At 45.9% G+C, this 22,689-nt stretch overlaps 1 protein-coding gene across 2 annotated transcripts; it reads left to right on the top strand.

Annotated features, from left to right (window-relative positions):
- The first annotated feature begins 7,511 nt into the window (after positions 1-7,511).
- Positions 7,512-15,687, top strand: LOC130284609 (protein kinase C theta type-like). Of its 2 annotated transcripts, XM_056535102.1 has the most exons (3): positions 7,512-8,176; positions 14,333-15,095; positions 15,258-15,687. In XM_056535102.1, coding segments are annotated over exons 1-3 (1,413 nt in total). In that variant the 5' UTR covers positions 7,512-7,528; the 3' UTR covers positions 15,260-15,687. The 2 variants fall into 2 exon arrangements, with proteins under 2 accessions (XP_056391077.1, XP_056391076.1); XM_056535101.1 differs by having other exon boundaries at positions 14,333-15,687.
- The last annotated feature ends 7,002 nt before the right edge of the window (positions 15,688-22,689 follow it).

The following is a 22,689-nucleotide window of genomic DNA, read 5'->3' as shown; positions in this document are numbered from 1 at the left end:
TTTGGGGTTCGCCAATTATTACAGACAATTTATTCCACATTTTTCTACCATTGTGGCTCCTATCGTGGCTTTAACCAAAAAAAATGCTGATCCCAAGTCCTGGCCTCCTCAAGCAGAAGACGCCTTTAAACGACTCAAGTCTGCCTTTTCTTCGGCTCCCGTCCTCTCCAGACCTGACCCTTCCAAACCCTTCCTATTGGAGGTTGATGCCTCCTCAGTGGGAGCTGGAGCTGTTCTTCTACAAAAAAATTCTTCCGGGCATGCTGTCACTTGTGGTTTTTTCTCTAGGACCTTCTCTCCAGCAGAGAGGAACTACTCCATCGGGGATCGAGAGCTTCTAGCCATTAAATTAGCACTTGAGGAATGGAGGCATCTACTGGAGGGATCAAGTTTTCCTGTTATTATCTACACCGACCACAAGAACCTCTCCTACCTCCAGTCTGCCCAACGGCTGAATCCTCGCCAGGCCCGGTGGTCTCTGTTCTTTGCCCGATTTAATTTTGAGATTCACTTTCGTCCTGCCGATAAGAACATTAGGGCCGATGCTCTCTCTCGTTCCTCGGATGCCTCAGAAGTTGAACTCCTTCCGCAACACATCATTCCACCTGACTGCCTGATCTCCACTTCTCCTGCCTCCATCAGGCAGACTCCTCCAGGAAAGACCTTTGTTTCTCCACGCCAACGCCTCGGAATCCTCAAATGGGGTCACTCCTCCCATCTCGCAGGTCATGCGGGCATCAAGAAATCTGTGCAACTCATCTCCCGCTTCTATTGGTGGCCGACTCTGGAGACGGATGTTGTGGACTTTGTGCGAGCCTGCACCATCTGTGCCCGGGATAAGACTCCTCGCCAGAAGCCCGCTGGTTTTCTTCATCCTCTGCCTGTCCCCGAACAGCCTTGGTCTCTGATTGGTATGGATTTTATTACTGATTTACCCCCTTCCCGTGGCAACACTGTTATTTGGGTGGTCGTTGATCGATTCTCCAAAATGGCACATTTCATCCCTCTTCCTGGTCTTCCTTCTGCGCCTCAGTTGGCTAAACAATTTTTTGTACACATTTTTCGTCTTCACGGGTTGCCCACGCAGATTGTCTCGGACAGAGGCGTCCAATTCGTGTCTAAATTCTGGAGGGCTCTCTGTAAACAACTCAAGATTAAATTAAATTTTTCTTCTGCATATCATCCCCAGTCCAATGGACAAGTAGAAAGAATTAACCAGATCTTGGGTGATTATTTGCGACATTTTGTTTCCTCCCGCCAGGATGACTGGGCAGATCTCCTCCCATGGGCCGAATTCTCGTATAACTTCAGGGTCTCTGAATCTTCCTCCAAATCCCCATTTTTCGTGGTGTACGGCCGTCACCCTCTTCCCCCCCTCCCTACTCCCTTGCCCTCTGGTCTGCCCGCTGTGGATGAAATTTCTCGTGACCTTTCCATCATATGGAGAGAGACCCAAAATTCTCTCTTACAGGCTTCATCACGCATGAAGAAGTTCGCGGATAAGAAAAGAAGAGCTCCTCCCGTTTTTTCCCCTGGAGACAAGGTATGGCTCTCCGCTAAATATGTCCGCTTCCGTGTCCCTAGCTACAAGTTGGGACCACGCTATCTTGGTCCTTTCAAAATTTTGTGTCAAATTAATCCTGTCTCTTATAAACTTCTTCTTCCTCCTTCTCTTCGTATCCCTAATGCCTTTCACGTCTCTCTTCTCAAACCACTCATCCTCAACCGTTTTTCTCCCAAATCTGTTCCTCCCACTCCTGTTTCCGGCTCCTCGGACGTCTTCTCTGTCAGAGAAATCTTGGCTTCCAAGAAGGTCAGAGGGAAAACTTTTTTCTTGGTGGACTGGGAGGGTTGTGGTCCTGAAGAGAGATCCTGGGAACCTGAGGACAACATCCTAGACAAAAGTCTGCTCCTCAGGTTCTCAGGCTCTAAGAAGAGGGGGAGACCCAAGGGGGGGGGTACTGTTACGCCGAGCGCTCCGGGTCCCCGCTCCTCCCCGGAGCGCTCGCTTCACTTTCCCCGCTGCAGCGCTCCGGTCACATCCTCTGACCCGGGGCGCTGCGATTCCACTGCCAGCCGGGATGCGATTCGCGATGCGGGTAGCGCCCGCTCGCGATGCGCACCCCGGCTCCCGTACCTGACTCGCTCCCCGTCTGTTCTGTCCCGGCGCGCGCGGCCCCGCTCCCTAGGGCGCGCGCACGCCGGGTCTCTGCGATTTAAAGGGCCACTGCGCCGCTGATTGGCGCAGTGGTTCCAATTAGTGTGTTCACCTGTGCACTTCCCTATATCACCTCACTTCCCCTGCACTCCCTTGCCGGATCTTGTTGCCATTGTGCCAGTGAAAGCGTTCCTTGTGTGTTCCTAGCCTGTGTTCCAGACCTTCTGCCGTTGCCCCTGACTACGATCCTTGCTGCCTGCCCCGACCTTCTGCTACGTCCGACCTTGCTTCTGCCTACTCCCTTGTACCGCGCCTATCTTCAGCAGCCAGAGAGGTGAGCCGTTGCTAGTGGATACGACCTGGTCACTACCGCCGCAGCAAGACCATCCCGCTTTGCGGCGGGCTCTGGTGAAAACCAGTAGTGGCTTAGAACCGGTCCACTAGCACGGTCCACGCCAATCCCTCTCTGGCACAGAGGATCCACTACCTGCCAGCCGGCATCGTGACAGACGCGTTTTGAGAGCGCTTGCTCTCTTTTTCAAGTCTCTTACAGAAATGACATATTGGCTACATTTAATACACAATTCATTTGGAAAAGCCCGGGAGATACCTCGCTTGATGACGTAACCGCAGGTAAGACATCACATCCTGTTCACATTGGTAAGTATATGCAGCCAATCGAGACATAATACTCCAACTTAGTGCAATTATAGAGAAATGATTAAAATGACATTCTATTACTCCTATGATGTGTGGTACAACATTGTAAGGGACGTGACAACTAAAATTAGCGTGACAGACATGTATCCATAGGTTGTATAAGAATATACTGATCTGCAGTAAAACATTATATAAAATGGAAAGGGTACTTGTTCCTGAGTATTAATATAATGATTTGTTTTATTTAGATGCCGTAGGTAATTTTAAAACATATATACATAAATCCTTTATCAAAAGATATCCCAAGAGGTTTATCATAAAAATAATCAAATATATCTTAGCATTAATGAAAATATATAGTGGTTGCTAACAATACTATAAAAGTTCATTATCAGTTTACTTTGGGTCTCGAATCCCGAATCTTCTGGGGACATTTGGCAGTAAAACTTGTATCCCTACCAGCAGCTCCACAGGTATTTCTCTTATAGCATGTTCTCTTATAGTATTTCTCTTATAGCTTGTTTTCTGGAACTTATATTTATAAGGTTTTAAAGATATTTAATATTTATATTAGGTTTTAGAGATATATTTTATATACCGTATATACTCGAGTATAAGCCGAGTTTTTCAGCACGATTTTTTGTGCTGAAAACACCCCCCTCGGCTTATACTCAAGTGAACTCTCCGCCCTCAGTGGTCTTCAACCTGCGGACCTCCAGATATTTCAAAACTACAACGCCATCGACTGTCCGGGCTTGCTGGGAGTTGTAGTTTAGAAACCTCTGGAGGTCCGCAGGTGGAAGACCACTGCGGCCTTCGAAATCATTAAGCCCCCCCCCCCCCTCTCACCCCCTTTAGTTCTGTACTCACCTCCACTCTGCGGGACATTAGGGTGCGCTGGTCCGGTGCTGCAGGACTGTCCGGTGGGGAGGTCGTCCGGTGGGATAGTGGTTCCGGGCTGCCATCTTCACCGGGGGGCCTCTTCTCCACGCTTCGGGCCTGGCCCCGGAATAGTCACGTTGCCTTGATGACGACGCAGAGGGACGTACATTACCAACGTCCCTCTGTGTCGTCGTCAAGGCAACGCCTCTATTCCGGGCAAGAAGCGCGTAGAAGAGGCGCCCCGGTGAAGATGGACAGCCCGGAACCACTATCCCATCGGACGACCTCCCCACCGGACAGTCCTACAGCACCGGACCAGCGCACCCTAACGTCCCGCCGAGCGGAGGTGAGTACAAAACTAAAGGGGGTGAGGGGGGGGGGTCTGGATGATGTCGAAGGCCGCAGTGGTCTTCAACCTGCGGACCTCCAGAGGTTTCAAAACTACAACTCCCAGCAAGCCCGGACAGCCGATGGCTACCCGGGCTTGCTGGGAGTTGTAGTTTTGAAACATCTGGAGGTCCGCAGGTTGAAGACCACTGTATCAGACATTGACAAGCGGTGATGATGAAGGTGGGGGGGGTGGCTGATGACATATGGTGATGATGAAGGGGGTGTGTGGGATGATGACAAGGGGATGATGAAGGGGGGGGGTGGGATTATGACAAGGGGATGATGAAGGGGGGGGGGTGTTGGATGATGACAAGGGGATGATGAAGGGGGTGGGGATGATGACAAGGGGATGATGACAAGGGGATGATGAAGGGGGGTGTGGGATGATGACAGGGGGATGATGAAGGGGGGTGTGGGGTGATGACAAGGGGATGATGAAGGGGGGGGGAAGGGATGATGACAAGGGGATGATGAAGGGGGGGGAGGGGATGATGACAAGGGGTTGATGAAGGGGGGTGTGGGATGATGACAAGGGGATGATGAAGAGGGGGTGTGGGATGATGACAAGGGGATGATGAAGGGGGGGTGGGATGATTACAAGGGGATGATGAAGGGGGGGATGGGATGATAAAGGCATGATGAAGGGAGGGGTGGGATGATAAAGGGGGGTGTGGGATGTTGACAAGGGGATGATGAAGGGGGGGTGTGGGATGATGAAGAGGGGGTGTGGGATGATGACAAGGGGATGATGAAGGGGGGGGTGTGATGATGACGGGGATGATGACAGGGTAATGATGAAGGGGGATGATGACAGGCGGTGATGATGAAAGGGGGATGATGACAGGGTGATGATGATGAGGGTGTTAATGACAGGGGTCTGGATGATGACAGGGGGGATGATGTATTTGCCACCCTAGGCTTATACTCGAGTCAATAACTTTTCCTGGGATTTTGGGGTGAAATTAGGGGCCTCGGCTTATATTGGGGTCGGCTTATACTCGAGTATATACGGTATTTACCATGTAGTGAATAATTGTACCTCTGTGTCCCTTAAAACAATGAATTATGTGTCTGTGCCCCCACAATGAATGAAGCCACTATGCCCAATGCCAATTTTGCCCCACTATGAACTGTACCACTATGCCCCCACATTAACTGTGCCACAATGCCCCTGCATTAACTGCCACAATGCCCCCATGTACTGTGCCACTATGCTCCGATGTAAGAAGCCACTATGCCCCCATGAGATGTCATTATGCCCCCATGAGATGTGCTATTATGCCCCCATGATATCTGCCATTGTGCCCCCATAAAGTGTGCCTCTATGCCCCCATGTAGTGTGCCACTATGTCCCCATGAACTGCACCACTGTCCCCCATGTACTGAATCACTATGCCCCATTGACTGTGCCACTATGTTCCCATAAACTGTGCCACTATGCCCCCATAAGCTGTGCCATTGTGCCCCTATGAACTGTACCAGTATGTCTCCATATACTGTGCCACTATGCCCCATGTACTGTGCCACTATGGCCCAATGTATTGTGCCACTATGCCCCCATGTACTGTGCCACTATGCCCCCATATACTGTGCCAGTATGCCCCCATGTATTGTGTTACTATGCCTCCCTGTACTTTGCCACTAATCCCTCATGAACTGTGTAACTATGCACTCATGTACTTTGCCACTATTCCCCCATAAACTGTTCCACTATGCCACATAAGCTGTGCCACTATGCCCCTATGTACTGCACCACTATGCCCCAGTGTACTGTGCCACTATGTTCCCATAAACTGTGCCACTATGCCCCCATGTACTGTGTCACTATACGCCCATGAACTGTGCCACTGTTCCCCCATGATGTGTGCCATTATGCCACAATGTACTGCACCACTATGCCCCCATGTATTGTGCCACTATGCCCCCATGTATTGTGCCACTATGCCACCATAAACTGTGCCACTATGCCACATAAGCTGTGTCATTGTGCCCCTATGAACTGTACCAATATGTCTCAATGTACTGTGCCACTATATCCCTACGAACTGTGCCACTGTGCCCCAAGAAATATGTAACACGCATCTATGACCTGTACCACATTGCCCACTATGAACTGTGTAGTTAAATCATCACGCTGCCTGCATTACAGAAGAAGGGAACAAAGAGGGGAATTTATCAAGATATGTATACAGCTTTTTTTTGTATAAATTTGTCGCAGGTTCCGTGTAACTTTTCCTGCAACATTTTATTTTGAATTTTAAATTTTTATTACCACAAACCGATCTGATTTCGATCAATTTATGCAGTCGTCACTAATTTATCATGTGCGACTGTTCTGCGAAAAGTTGCAATAAATTTGCACGGACCATATTTTGAAGAAATCACAGGGCAATTCAACCCTGCCCTATATGTCGCCCTAATGCGACAATTGTACTAGGGTCCATGTGACATTTAATACAATTGTAACACAGCCCACCACTGCTTTGCGACATAAGAACTGAGCAGTTTAGCGGGCATTCAACAACGTCCATGCACCATTTAATAAATTTGGCGCACAAACGCCACTTTGCCTGCAACTTGCCTGCCCCTTAGAGTGTCTTAAAGACACCAATACAAATGAATGAGAGGAGAGCTGACCAGTGATCCGGATGTCTGGCAGTTGCAGTCTGGATCTGGACCACGGTCTGCCCGTTGGGTACTGCTGCTATACATCATATCTGGTGCTGTGTGTGCAGCAGACTTAAAGGAATAGTTGTAATAGGAACATATTGCTAAATAGGTTTACATGCTCACAAGTGTGAGTGTTTTATTCACTAAATTTATTTCTAACTTTACATAGATCTTTATATACCGCCTATACCACCACTGTGCCAATATATACCACTAGCAGTTACACCACCTAGCCCCAGACACTGAAGAACCATCCATGAATTATTACTGTTCCTCTTAACTTTAGACCATGAACAGAGGTATGCGACCTGCACCAGGGCACAAGGGGCATCTCCTGTCTTTACTGATGGAGGTGCCCAATGTACTTTACACCTGGAGCTTGGACCCCAAGCACCTTAATAGGTGCCTAAACCAATTGGTATCAAAACTGTGGTCCTCCAGATATTGCAAAACTACAACACCCAACAAACCTGGGAGTTGTAATTTTGAAACATCTAGAGGTCCATAGTTTGGACACCACTGTGGGCCATCATAAGGTCCAAACTGTACAGGGTACCAATCAACTTAAGGCCAACCCTAGATGTCCTTCATGATGCCCACATCACATTGTATATGGCTGAGCAGGTCTATAGGGCCAGTGTCAGGCAGGTGCCACCTGAGCATTCTGTGGCTGATGACATCACCTGCACACGACCAACTGCCGTTCACTCTCTGCTGGCGACCGACGTGACTGGACCGAGGTCTGCAGACTGAAGGAGAACTGCGGAAATGGCGTCCACTGGACATGGAGAAGATGGCGAGGAGGAGAAGAGGAAGAGCGAAGGCAAGAGGAAGAGGGAAGAGGAAGGCGAGGATGGAGTCTTGAAGAGGAGACGAGATGACGATGGAGGATCGGAGGATGAGGAGCAAACACCTGGGATGGCGTCCACTGGACATGGAGAAGATGGCGAGGAGGAGAAGAGGGAAGAGGAAGGCGAGGATGGAGTCAAGAGGAGGAGAGGAGACGACGATGGAGGATCGGAGGATGAGGAGCCAACACCTGGGATGGCTTCTACTGAACATGAAGAAGATGGCAATGAGGAGAAGAGGAAGAGCGAAGGCAAGAGGAAGAGGGAAGAGGAAGACAAGGATGGAGTCTTGAGGAGAAGAGGAGATGACGATGGAGGATCGGAGGATGAGGAGCCAACACCTGGGATGGTGTCCACTGGACATGGAGAAGATGGTGAGGAGGAGAAGAGGAAGAGGGAAGAGGAAGGCGAGGATGGAGTCAAGAGGAGGAGAGGAGATGAGAATGGAGGATCAGAGGATGAGGAGCCAACACCTGGGAGCAGCCAAGGAACATCGGACCCCTACCCCGGGCTTACCATCAGCCGCTACAACCTCCACCAAGTCCTGGGTAGAGGCAACTTCGGCAAAGTAAGTTCTGTTTCCATCTTAATTTCTGTTATCAACCATCTCAGGCTGGATATGTGTTGGGGGGGGGGGGGGGGGGTTGCAGTGTTGTGGTAAGGTGGGTCTGCTGGTACTTGTAATCCCACAATAATATGTCCCTGATGGTTTAAGTGGTTATGCAAACCCATATAAGACTACCTGAAGGGCCAACACCTGGTATTAGGTGTGAACGGATCCCTTGGGGCACCTCCATGTACAGTGTCCTGGCGGATGGATGTCGGGATGCCCAAGATGGTGTGGGTGCAGGAAACCAGACGAAGGGAGAAGAGAAGGTGCAACACTCTTGACCGCAATGTCTTTTTATCACAGCGGGGTCTTCTGCAGCAGTGTGTAAACAGTACATATAGGGGGGATTTATTAAGACCTGTGCAGAGGAAGAGCTGTGCAGTTGCCCATAGCAACCAAGTTAAAAAGGCCTCTGAAAAATAAAAGAAGCAAACTGGTTGCTATGGGAACTGCACAGCTCTTCCTCTAAGCAGGTCTTTATAATGGGTGCTGGGATACTAAATAATATAAAATAGACCGCAATGTCTTTTTATCACAGCGGGGTCTTCTGCTGCAGTGTGTAAACAGTACATATAGGGGGGATTTATTAAGACCTGTGCAGAGGAAGAGCTGTGCAGTTGCCCATAGCAACCAAGTTAAAAAGGCCTCTGAAAAATAAAAGAAGCAAACTGGTTGCTATGGGAACTGCACAGCTCTTCCTCTAAGCAGGTCTTTATAATGGGTGCTGGAATACTAAATAAAATAAAATAGATTTCTAAAAGTGCATATGTGCTGATGTTATATCACTGTAAATTGTTCCTCCAATACCGCGGGTAATAAATAATAATATCTCTTCACATGTATTGTATATAGGATTCCAAATATAAATCCAATAATAAAGTGCAACAAAAAGTTTCCCCCTATGGTATTACGGTTCTCTATTCATTATTGTCTGGTTTTTTCCTTGCCCTCTATCGCTGTATGCTCTGTTGTATTAGTTTTTTTGCACATTTTCTTTCTTTTATGCATTACTTGGGGGTCAGATGGTACTTATTATGTATATTTTACCTTTGTTTTCCTTGGTTGAACCCTTTTGTAGTCCAATTAAATTAAGGTAACTGGCCTGGATATTCCTGGGGGTGGACCGAGGAACACTTGTAGGATCCCCACACCACTTACTTTATATGGTCCACATGTGACACATAAGGTTGCCACCTGTCTTGCAAAAAAAAAAAAAAAAATACAGACAATACTCATTTGCATAATGAATTATATATGCGTGACATCACATGATATGTGGGGGAAATTTATATATATATATATTTTGCCTTACCATTGTTCCCTGTCAATTATCCTTATTTTTTCATCCATCATACATGTATATACTTTATGGCAACTATATATCTTTAATGTCACAATATATGCCATCTTATTATTATTTAGAATGGGGTTGCACGGATTTCCGCTCCCCTCCTCCCCCCCCCCCCCCCTTTGTTATTCACATTGGTTCAGTATGTTGTAATATGACACACCACATGTGCTTCTATAATAAAAATGTTTTTGGAATAATTTCTGTTTTTTCTTACAGGTGGGTCTGTATTCACCTTCACTATTGCACTTTTGCACTTTCACCATGCACATTGGTGTGTGTGTCACTTTTAGTTTTTTTCACACACATTTTTTTATTTTGGTTTTACTCCCCTTTATTATTTTTTGGCACTCACTTTTTCATGTTACGTGTTTTCCTTTGGCTGCACTGCCATGATGTGCAGTGCGGCACTTTGGAAATAATACTTATTTTATTCAGGTATATTTTGGATTCTTTATACATGTCCTTATTTGTATTCAATTAATTAATTATTTATATAGGTGTCCATACTTGGGTGCATGTAGTATTATTATATATATATACTTAGTGTGCTGTATCACCTTGGTTACTGGGCAGGTCCTCCCGCTGTGATGTGTTATAGTTTCAGCCCATAGTTTTAGCTGCAGCGCGACACTCGGATACGCTCCTGCGTGTGTCTCGCGATATTTGTGCCTTTAGCGTCCAGGTTACCTTCGTTACTGGGTGGACCTTCAGGACGCTGTGTATTCTGAGACTGTACGGCCATCTCGCAATGTCCACGACTTGCGGACATCTCTCAATAACACATGCTCTAGTCTTGGATCCATGATTGGCCGTTCCCTTACATAAATAGCTGTCGCTCACTTCCTGTGTTTACGCCCCGGAAGAAGCCTTGAGCGGTGAAATGTCGGGTGACGTTGGTAATTATGTTTGTTGCACACTTTGCCAATATTTAACTCCTTGCTTCCGCTACTATACTTTCTCCCTGTGCCATCTCTATATACATCTATTATAACTTTGCATGGTTACTCTTTCATGCATTTATTTGGGTGCTTTTTTGAGTTACCCTATTTAGTTTAAATGGGCACTGTCAGATACAAAAACTTTTGATATGTTGTAAAGCATGCAAAACCAACAGGTTTTGCAATTGCTTTCATTAGAAATTTTTCAGTATTTCCTACTGAAAAAGCCAGTCAAACAACTGCCCCTCCTGCCTGCTTGGACACATACTAGTCCTGCTGTGTCCATGAGTGATCACCTATGTCATGGACACACTTTCTTGATTGACAGCTGTGAGTTCAGGTTTCACAGCTGGAGGAAAAATCCTCCCACTGTCACCTTGTGTCCCGCTACTGTCAGTGAATACAAGCTGGGAGTGGTAGTTTTGCTAATGCTAGGGGAGATGTGAGCAGACAGCTTATGAGGGAGGGGGCGGAGACCTGCACAGTGAGGCCAAGCCCCTCCCTTTGAGAGGAATTCAGGCTAATGAGCTAAATTAAAAGTGTAATAAAAAAATAAATAAAGGAGCTAGACACATAAAAATTAGATGTACATGGTCAGGATTAGGTACTGAGTGATATATTAAAAAAAAGTTTTTTTTTGTTGGATCTGACAGGTACGATTTAACCCCTTAAGGACGTAGCCCATTTGGGCCTTAAGGACGCAGACAATTTTATTTTTACGTTTTCGTTTTTTCCTCCACGCCTTCAAAAAATCCTAACTCTTATATTTTCCTCCACAGACTAGTATGAGGGCTTGTCTTTTGCGTGACCAGTTGTCTGTTGTAATGCCATCACTCCCTTTACCATAAAATGTATGGCGCAACCAAAAAAATACTATTTGTGTGGGGATTTTATAAAGAAAACCGCAATTTTGCTAATTTTGTAAGGTTTCGTTTTCATGCCGTACAATTTACGGTAAAAATGACGTGTTATTTATTCTTTGGGTCAATACGATTAAAATGATACCCATGATAACATACTTTTTTTATTACTGTTGTGCTTAAAAAAAATCACAAACTTTTTAACCAAATTAGTACATTTAAAATTCCCCTATTTTGAAGACCTATAACTTTTTCATTTTTCCGTTTAAGCGGTGGTATGAGGGCTCATTTTTTGCACCATGATCTGTACTTTTTATTGATATCATATTTGCTTATATAAAACTTTTAATACATGTTATAAAAAAGCAGCTATTTTAGACTTTTTTTTTTTTTATGTTCACGCCGTTCACCGTACGGTATCATTAACATTTTATTTTAATAGTTCAGATATTTATGCACGCTGCAATAGGAAATATGTATATAAAATATTTTTTTAACACTTTTTGGGGGTGAAATAGGGAAAATGGGACAATTTACGTTTTTATTGGGGGAGGGGTTTTTTCATATTTTTTTTACTTTATTTACTTTTATTTCTACACTTTAATAGTCCCCATAGGGGACTATTTATAGCAATCATTCGATTGCTAATCCTGTTCAGTGCTATGTATAGGACTTAGCACTGATCAGCATTATCGGTCATCTTCTGCTCTGGACTGCGGGAAGGCAGATCAGAGCAGAAGACTCCTGGGAGGCAGAGGAGGCAGGTGTGGGGACCTCCGGCTGCCGTGCTGGATGATCGAATCGCCGCGGAAGCACTGCGGGCGATCCGATCATCCATTTAAGTGACCGCGATGCCATAGATGCCGTGAGCCGTGTAGAACACGCCATTTGAGTGGTTAATGGCGGACATCCGCGGGATCGCCGATGTCCGCCATTACCGGCGGGTCCCTGGCTGCGATCAACAGCCGGGACCTGCAGCGCATGACGCGAGCATCGCTCCGATGCCCGCGCTTATGCTTAGGATATAAATGTACATCCTGGTGCGTTAAGTACCACCTCACCAGGACGTACATTTACGTCCTTCGTTGTTAAGGGGTTAAGCATGGTATTGTGGGCTGTTTTAGGCTTACTTAATTCTTATACTTTATTGCACTGCTGAGTCTTTCCAGTTCTCCCCTTTCTTTGTCTCTGTATCATGAAGTTGTATCTCCAGTTTTTTATCCATATATATTTTATATGATTTTAGATGTATGTCATTTTTTTGCATTTGTGTAACAATAAAGTTTATTATACTTATGGTACTATTTGGTCCATATACGCGTTTTTTTGTGTATGCAGCTATGACTTTAGCGTAGGATCCTCTAATTGTTTCATGTATTATATTGCCACCTTTCTTGCAACAACGAAAAAATACCAAGGACACACATTTGCATAATTAATTATATATGCGTGACATCACATGGATATCTATGGCTTCAATACAATCTTACAGAAACCTATTTGGACCAGAAGATGAGAACTACACTGACCCCAACCAACTCAAAGACATGTCTATCCATTGTTCAATGCATTCATAGAGTTAGGAGATAAAGTAAGTGAACCCTCTGAAATTCTCTTTATTTATACTATCTAATAAGTTTCCCCGCATTGATGCCTCCTGATCGTCCATTTTTGTCTTCTTTCTCGATGAGGATAATATTTTGTTTCTGGACCCATCATTTTTGTAGGGACTTCTGTCCATTTTTAAGACTATTTATCATGTTGGATCCATGAATTCCGTGAAAACTGCAATACCACATAGTGGACTATTTTTATAGTATTTTTCTTTTCATTTTTCTTTGTTTCTCTTGGTACCTAATCTGGGAGCTGTGGAGCCCAGCTTTATAATTACTATACAACTCCGACAACTGCTACATAACCACCGTGCACCCGCCTGATATTCAGTGACATTAACCTAGTACTGTTTCCGCACTCTATTCCCATTCTTCATCCACCTTTATGAATCACTTTCACACTAGGGATCGTGGTTTTTGTCTTTTACACCATTCATTATTTCCTTTTCCCTATCTTTTCAGATGGTGGAGAAGCTGTTCATCATTTTCCTAAATTTTGTTTACATTTCCTTATTTTTTCTTTTTAATACAATTTTAATATTACAATTCGTTACACTTGGCACAAGTTTCCCTTGTATGTGCAGTTCGCAAACGCCAACCTGGTGCCCTAATATATTACATATCCTTATTTGTATTTATTTTGCCTATGCAACCATAAGGCTGCTTGAACATGCGCACCATATACCTACTTTTGTACTTATGGAGCCTCAGGCAATTAGAGTGCAAACACATAAATGATTCAAAGTGCTGTCCGAACGTGGGTGTACTATCTTTGTAACTTTTGTATCTACTGCTTCTGTGCACCTGAATGGCAGGTCGGATACCGCATCTCCACTATTAGCCGAATAACTTTAGATTTTATCACATCAGCATCACCACTATGCAGTGAACGCCCCTTTGTAGCATCGCATTGGCTGGCGTCACCTTGCGCAGTCGATTCCAACGGGATTCTGCCACCAAACCTGCTAGGTATTCTATTGGTGAACAAAACTTAGAGCATTTGCAGCTGCAGGAAACTTTGGGACAGACAATTGTTGCTAAAGAGGGATCTACAGTATATTATAGCTCTTTCTTGCAGTTTTCCTAGACCAGATCCCCCCCCCTCCATCAATATCAGTGTTTCTCAAGCGCGGTCCTCAAGACCCCAACCGGTCATGTTTTCAGGAATTCCTTAGTCTTTCACAGGTGATATAACTGTATGTTCAGCGACCATAATTGTGTCACCTGTAAAATACAAAGGAAATCCAGAAAACAGGACCTGTTGGGGGTCTTGAGGACCGCGATTGAGAAACACTGATCAATATCAACCTTATGATGTCTTCTAATGAGCGTCTTCCATTTGTTTTCCACAGGTGGTCCTGGCATCAGTCCCTGGCCGTGACACCTACATGGCTGTAAAGATCATCAACAGAAGAGAGGACAACGAGGAAACCATCAAGAGAGAGCGGCGGATACTCCTGGCGGCCCGAGACTGTCCATTTCTATGCCACCTTTATGCTGCACATCAGTCTCTGGAGCGTGCATACTTCATCACGGAGTACCTGTCCGGCGGCAGTTTGGAGGATTTGATCAGGATTTGCTGCTACCTGGACATCGACAACATAAGGTTCTACGCAGCAGAGATGGTATGCGGCCTCCAGTTCCTCCATGGACATAACATCGTTCACAGAGACCTCAAGCCAGAGAACATCATGTTGGATGCAGAAGGCCACATCCGGATCATTGACCTGGGCCTGGCACAAGATGGAGTCACAGCCTCCAGTAAGATCGACGGAGTGACAGGAACATTCTACTACATGGCCCCTGAAGTGCTTCTCGGACAAGAATATTACACAGCAGTTGACTGGTGGAGCCTTGGGGTTGTGTTGTGCAGGATGGCGACAGGATGCTTCCCATTTTACATCAGCCACAGCAAGCAGAAGGTTTTCAAAGCCATCACCAGAAAGGAACCCAAATTTCCACTCGGGATGGATGCTGCTATTGAACATCTCATCAGTCAACTTCTGCGCAAGAATCCCGATAAGCGCCTGGGGGTGCGCAGAAACATCCGGAAGCATCCATTCTTTTCCACCATTCACTGGGAGGAACTGGAAGAGAGGAGAGCCAAGCCACCATGTAAGCCTTTTGGGACAGTTCTACAAAATCACCATCTGCAGTGGCCGGAGGACACAGAGAACCCCCACCTTGTGACCCGATTCAATTATACGTCACCAAGCTGGGCGCGGTAAGAACGTCCTCCTCTGGGGATAATTATCATCACATGTTCTTCACTTCTAGAATCTGAGGATCCCGCGCCTACTGCCCAGAACCTCCGGCCTCCTGATCCAGGCCTCAAGTCTCTGCTGCTGTTACCTCGGCTGCCCTAGAACATCATCTCTCACCTTTGCCATTGTGTTGCTGCCCCAGGCCTTTACCTGGCATCACCACTCACTCACCACACACTACACTGCACTTACCACACACACTACACTATAGGGATAGGCGCACACACATAGACACACACCACAGATAGGGGACATATCGGCTCGATCCAGGGATTTATTCTGACCGCCATATTTGGGGTTGGGAAGGAATTTCATCCCCTGATTTGAGGACAATTGGCTCATTCCTCACAAGGGGTTTTCGCCTTCCTCTGGATCAACATAGCCGTAAATAGGTTTAGCATAATAACATCAGAAATTACCCTCTTAGTAACAAAACTAATTTTTTTTTAAAAAATGATAAATAAATAAATATAAATAAATATTTATATATTTTTTACATTTTAAAAATGTATTTGAACCAAACATGAACATTTAAACTACTGCACATGTATAATTAAAAAAAAATAATAATTTAAATTAATTTACCCCTTACTTGTCACTCGGTTTGGTACTAGCCTTTGATCCAGGGATTTATTCTGACTGCCATATTTGGGGTCGGGAAGGAATTTTCCCCCTTGGTAATAAGAACAATTGGCTAATTCCTTACAGGGGGTTTTCGCCTTCTTCTGGATCAACACAGCCGAGCATGGTTCAGTACAACAGATCACTAACTTACACATACACATCTATAATACTATAATATAATAGTATCTTGTTTATTATTGTCCCCCCTCCCTATAAATAAATTCTTTCTTTTACCCCCTACATGGTTGTACTTGTCTTTATTTCCATTGGACGTCCATCTAATAAATGTTGTATTGATGCTTCAAATAGCCTCTCTCCATTCTGACTAATAGATAAGGATCCTGAATGGGGGACCCCCCATCTATTACCCAGAATCCCCTAATAGATCATTTGTAAGACGGGTTTTCTAAACCCAGCAACAACTTTTAAGGTAATATAACAATTGAGGGTTTGTTACAATGTATCAGTGCAAGTCAGAGCTGGGGTATATTTAGCTCATGGAGGATTGCCTAGTTATGAGATCATCCACACCCAAAGAGCATCAGAGCAACATTCATGAAGAAGGGAAATTCCCATTAGAGAAGTGTCCACATGGAGAGATCCCATAGGGACAGTCTACTGGACAAGCAGGAAGACAACCAACATGGTGGCCATTACAGTCTCCGCCCCAGAGGCCATCACTCAGCTTTCACACACTCCTGAAAAGTGAATCTTCCTATCAGTGTAATGGCAAAATGATATAATAAAAAACATTTTTTTTATTCAACTAGTGCCAGAAAGTTAAAGAGATTTGTAAATTACTTCTGTTTAAAAATCGAAATCCTTACTGTACTCATCAGCTTCTGTTTGGGTTTCTACTGACACCTCTGTCCATTTCAGGAACTGTCCCGAGCAGGAACAAAATCCCCATAGCAAACCTATGCTGCTCTGGACAGTTCCTTACATGGACCGAAGTGTCAGCAGAGAGCACTGTGGTCAGACAGAAAGGAAATTCAAAAAGAAAAGGACTTTTTCTGTAGTATAAAGCAGCTTGAGGCTAAGTTTCCACTGCATTTTTTGATCCAAAGCCAGAAGTGTATTCAAAAGAAATCGAACATATAAAGGAAGGACTTATACTTCTCCTCCCTTATGGATCCACTTCTGACTTTTGCTCAAAAACTGCAGTGGCAGTTTTCCAAAAAGCGGAAATTTAGGGGTTAAAACATTTTTTCTAAAGTAGTAAAAATAAAACAAAATGTAAATAAAATTTTAGGTCACTTTTCTCCCTCCCACAGATCAGTCATCCCACCTAGATAAAGTTGTCCTGGCACAGGGGGGATCAGATGGTGGGTCAGATTGAGAAGGTACAGGTGAATCACCCCCATTTCCCATTTTAAGGACCAAGCCCATTTTCACCTTAAAGTGGTACTCTGCCCCCAGACATCTTGTCCCCAAGATAGGGGATAAGATGTCTGATCGCAGGGATCCCGCTGCTGGGGACCCCCACAATCTCTCCTGCAACCCCCCCCCCCCCCCGAGTCATCAGCTCTCCAGAGCTTGGTTTGCTCCGTGGCTGATGAACCGCGATACAGGGACCGGTAGTTCGTGATGTAATGGCTCCGCCCCCTCATAACGTCACATCCTGCCCCCTTAATACAATGGGAGGGGGCGTAACTGTTAAAGGGGTAGTCCAGTGGTGAAAAACTTATCCCCTATCCTAAGGATAGGGGATAAGTTTGAGATCGCGGGGGGTCCGACCGCTGGGGCCCCCCGCGATCTCTCTGTACGGGGCCCCGTCTCTCAGCCGAGATAGCGGGTGTCGACCCCCGCACGAGGCGGCGGCCGACTCGCCCCCTCAATAGATTTTTATGGCAGAGCCGGAGATTGCCGAAGGCAGCGCTTCGGCTCTGCCATAGAGTTGTATTGAGGGGGCGTGTTGGCTGCCGCTTGGTGCGGAGGTAGACACGCCCCCTTCCCGCGGGCTGCCGGGGCTCCGTACAGGAGATCTCAGGGGGCCCCAGCGGTCGCCCCCCCCCCCCCCCCCCCGCGATCTCAAACTTATCCCCTATCCTTAAGATAGGGGATAAGTTGTAAACCACTGAGTCACCACTGGACTACTCCTTTAACACGCCTCCTCCCATAGACTTGCATAAAGGGGGCGGGGTGTGCCATCATGAGGGGACAGAGCCATGACATCACGAACAGCCGGCCCCTGTCATCAGCCACAGAGCAAACTTAGGTCCGGAGAGCTGATGGCCCGGGGAGCTGCAGAAGAGACCCCTGCGATCAGACATCTTATCCCCTCTCCTTGGATAGGGGGATAAGATGTCTTGGGGCGGAGTAATGTCTAAGAAAATTTTTTGCACATCTGACCACTGTCACTTTATGCAATAACTCTGAGATGCTTTTACTTATGAATGTGATTCAGAGATCGTATTTTCGTGACATATTCTGCTTTAACATAGAGGTAAACTTTCATCGATAATTGTATCATTTCTTGGTGAAAAATTCCAAAATTTCATGAAAAATTTGGAAATTTAGCATTTTTCTAACTTTGAAGCTCTCTGCTTGTAGGGAAAATAGACATTCCAAAGAAATGATATATTGATTCCCATATACAATATGTCTACCTTATGTTGACATCATAAAGCTGACATGTTTTTACTTTTGGAAGACATCAGAGGGCTTCAAAGTTCAGCAGCAATTTTCAAATTTTTCAAAAAATTTTCCAAATCATAATTTTTCCGGGACCAGTTCAGTTTTGAGGTGGATTAGAGGGGCCTTCATATTCGAAATACCCCATAAATGATCCCATTAGGAAAACTGAACCCCTCAAAGTATTAAAAATGACCTTCAGAATGTTTGTTAACCCTTTAGGTGTTTCACAGGCAGGGCCGCCATCAAGGGGGTACAACCAGTACTCCAGTAAGGGGCGATGGCTCCCAGGTGGCCCGGGCCCCCGCTGCAGCCCCAGCACAGAAGAAGAAGATTGCTGTTAAAACAACAGTCTTCTGCTTCCACTGGCAGCTGCGACCTAATACTTACTGCATCTGTCCTCTCCTCCCTGTACAAGCAGAGGTTTCAGGCAGCAGCAGCAGCACAGTGGAGAGATTTACTGCTGAACATTGGGCTGTGTATGGGATGGTAGAGGACCTTAGATGATGTCATTACCATGTGATCAGTCACATGGGTGGGAGGAGCCTGACTGCAGTGCTGTGGAGGCCCAGCAAGAAGTTGCTGTATAGGGGAATGTGTTTATCATGATAAGGTAACCTATAGTACATTCACACTCACACACAAATAACTATATCTGTGTTTTTCAAACACTGTGCCTCCAGCTGTTACAAACTACAACTCCCAGCATGCCCGGAGATCCAACGGCTGTCTGTGCATGCTGGGAGTTGTACTTTTGCAACAGCTGGAGGTACATTGTTTGGAAAACACTGCACTATAAAATTCCCACATACACTGCATTTAACACACCCACCACACAAACCCTTTTCCCATTTTTTAAAATAAAATAATTTAAGAATCCAAACGTGGGATCGCCACGTGCGTAAATGTCCAAACTATTACAATATAAGTCCACAATTACTAATTTTAAGTCATTTCATATAAGATAAAAAATTTATAAAAAGCGATCGAACAGTCAAAAATAAAAGATGGTACCAGTAAAAACTACAGATCAAAGCGCAAAAGGTGCGCCCTCACCCATTCCAGTATATGGGAATATTCTAAAGTTATAGGGGTCAGAAGAGGAGAATTTTAACTATACAAATTTTTGTACAAAAAGTAATTTTTTTAAAAAAATAGTAAAATAAAACAAAGCCTATAAAAATTGATTATTGGTGTAATCCTATAGAATTACAGAATAAAGATAATATAATTTTTAATGAAAAGTGCACTGGGTAGAAACAGAATTAAGTGGCATGGAGGGGGATCAGAGGGGGATATAAAGTGCACAGGGGGGATCAGAGGGGGGATATAAAGTGCACAGGGGGGATCAGAGGGGATATAAAGTGCACAGGGGGGATCAGAGGGGGATATAAAGTGCACAGGGGGGATCAGAGGGGGGATATAAAGTGCACAGGGGGGATCAGAGGGGATATAAAGTGCACAGGGGGGATCAGAGGGGGATATAAAGTGCACAGGGGGGATCAGAGGGGATAGAAAGTGGCAGAGGGGGATCAGAGGGGGGATATAAAGTGAACAGGGGGGATCAGAGGGGGATATAAAGTGCACAGGGGGGATCAGAGCGGGATATAAAGTGCACAGGGGGATCAGAGGGGGATGTAAAGTGCACAGGGGGGATCAGAGGGGGGAAATAAAGTGGCAGGGGGGATCAGAGGGGGGATATAAAGTGGGACAGGGGGGATCAGAGGGGGATATAAAGTGTCACAGGGGGATCAGAGGGGGATATAAAGTGGCACAGGGGGGATCAGAGGGGGATATAAAGTGCACAGGGGGATCAGAGGGGGGGATATAAAGTGTCACAGGGGGATCAGAGGGGGGATATAAAGTGGCACAGGGGGGATCAGAGGGGGGATATAAAGTGGCACATGGGGGATCAGAGGGGGGATATAAAGTGCACAGGGGGATCAGAGGGGGGTATAAAGTGCACAGGGGGGATCAGAGGGGATATAAAGTGCACAGGGGGGATCAGAGGGGGATATAAAGTGCACAGGGGGGATCAGAGGGGATAGAAAGTGGCACAGGGGGATCAGAGGGGGGATATAAAGTGCACAGGGGGGATCAGAGGGGGATATAAAGTGCACAGGGGGGATCAGAGCGGGATATAAAGTGCACAGGGGGATCAGAGGGGGATATAAAGTGCACAGGGGGGATCAGAGGGGGATATAAAGTGCACAGGGGGGATCAGAGGGGATATAAAGTGCACAGGGGGATCAGAGGGGGATATAAAGTGGCACAGGATGGATCAGAGGGGGATATAAAGTGCACAGGGGGGATCAGAGGGGGGAAATAAAGTGGCATAGGGGGGATCAGAGGGGGGATATAAAGTGGGACAGGGGGGATCAGAGGGGGGATATAAAGTGTCACAGGGGGATCAGAGGGGGATATAAAGTGGCACAGGGGGGATCAGAGGGGGATATAAAGTGCACAGGGGGATCAGAAGGGGGATATAAAGTGTCACAGGGGGATCAGAGGGGGGATATAAAGTGTCACAGGGGGATCAGAGGGGGATATAAAGTGGCACAGGGGGGATCAGAGGGGGGATATAAAGTGACACATGGGGGATCAGAGGGGGATATAAAGTGCACAGGGGGGATCAGGGGGGGGAAATAAAGTGGCATAGGGGGGATCAGAGGGGGGAAATAAAGTGGCACAGGGGGGATCAGAGGGGGGGGGGCAAATGATGTATATAGCACAATGGGTTGATCAAGGGGGAAGGGGATAAAAGTGCATGTGGGTAGAAGGCCGATTTGTAATGCTGATACTGGTATCAGGTTGTACGTCATAGGACGCGCAACGTGATATGTGCAATTGGCGGTATTTTGAGAGGTGTCCAGGGGGCCCAGGCCTGAGCTGTGTAAGGGGCCCCAAAATGTCTGATGGCAGCCCTGTTCACAGGAATAGCAGCAAAGTGAAGGAGAAAATTCAAAATCTTCATTTTTTACACTCGCATGTTCTTGTAGACCCAGTTTTTGAATTTTTACAAGGGGTAAAAGGAGAAAAAGCTCCCCAAAATTTGTAACCCAACTTCTCTTGAGTAAGGAAATACCTCATATGTGTATGTAAAGCATTCTGTGGGTGCACTAGAGGGCTCAGAAAGGAAGGAACGACAATGGGATTTTGGAGAGTGAATTTTGCTGAAATGTTTTTGGGGGGCATGTCACATTTAGGAAGCCCCATAACAGCAAAAAAAAAACACATGGCATAGTATTTTGGAAACTACACCCCTCAAGGGGTTCAGTGAGCCTTAACACCCCACAGGTGTTTGACGACTTTTCGGTAAAGTCGGATGTGGAAAATTAGATTTTTTTTTCTTTAAAATGCTGTTTCCCCCCCCAAATTTACCATTTTTACAAGGAGTAATGTGGTGCCTTGGTGGGGGGGGGGGGGTGTATGGCAGTTGGGGTGTTGCTGTGAGGTATATCACGGTTATAATTAACTCTTGTCAGTCGTGACGCCAGGGTGAGGGTTAAATGCTGTATGGCTTGGCCTATCGCCACCCTTCCCCAAAGCGATAGGTAGATGCAGAATAAAGTATTGTCCACAACCAGAGCTTTGCTGAAAACTTGCGTAAACTTTACTGAAGATTTTCTGTAACATGCGAATACAGGAACAGTCTTTATAACAGAGTCTATATACAGCTTAGCTGAGATTGACGTATGGTTGGGACTTTTGTAAGTTCTTTAGTTTAGTAGGATTTAGTATGCGCAGATCCGCTGGATTTAGGGTTATGTTTAGGTCCAGAGGTCTCGCTAGCATAAGCGTGGAAGTTGTAAGAACTCACGGTTTCGTTTATGGCCAAGGCCGGCAGGCTGTGGCCTAGTATTTGTCTTTGCAAGTTGCGGAGGTCCTACCTCATGAAATGTCAGCAACCCAAGAGCAGAAGAGATGCTGCTTGCTTGGCAGCGCAGGAACAAGAGACGAGTCTATTGGCTGCAGCTCCCTTATATGGGCAGGGGCTGGCCGTTTTAGGATTGGTCCACACCATCTGTCAATCAGCTTTACAAGGCATTGTGGGTATTACATCACCCAGAACCTCCAAAGGTCCTTTTACCTACGATAGAGTTCTAACCTGAGTCACATGACCCGCAGGTCCTGCGACGCTATGCAGGTATGTATACACTTTCTATACAGTATTTACATTTATTTTT

Source organism: Hyla sarda, chromosome 8 (assembly GCF_029499605.1).
Source record: "Hyla sarda isolate aHylSar1 chromosome 8, aHylSar1.hap1, whole genome shotgun sequence".
Taxonomy (NCBI): Eukaryota; Metazoa; Chordata; class Amphibia; order Anura; family Hylidae; genus Hyla; species Hyla sarda.
Note: the sequence above shows the minus strand (reverse complement) of the source record. Positions and strands in the feature narration are given on the sequence as shown.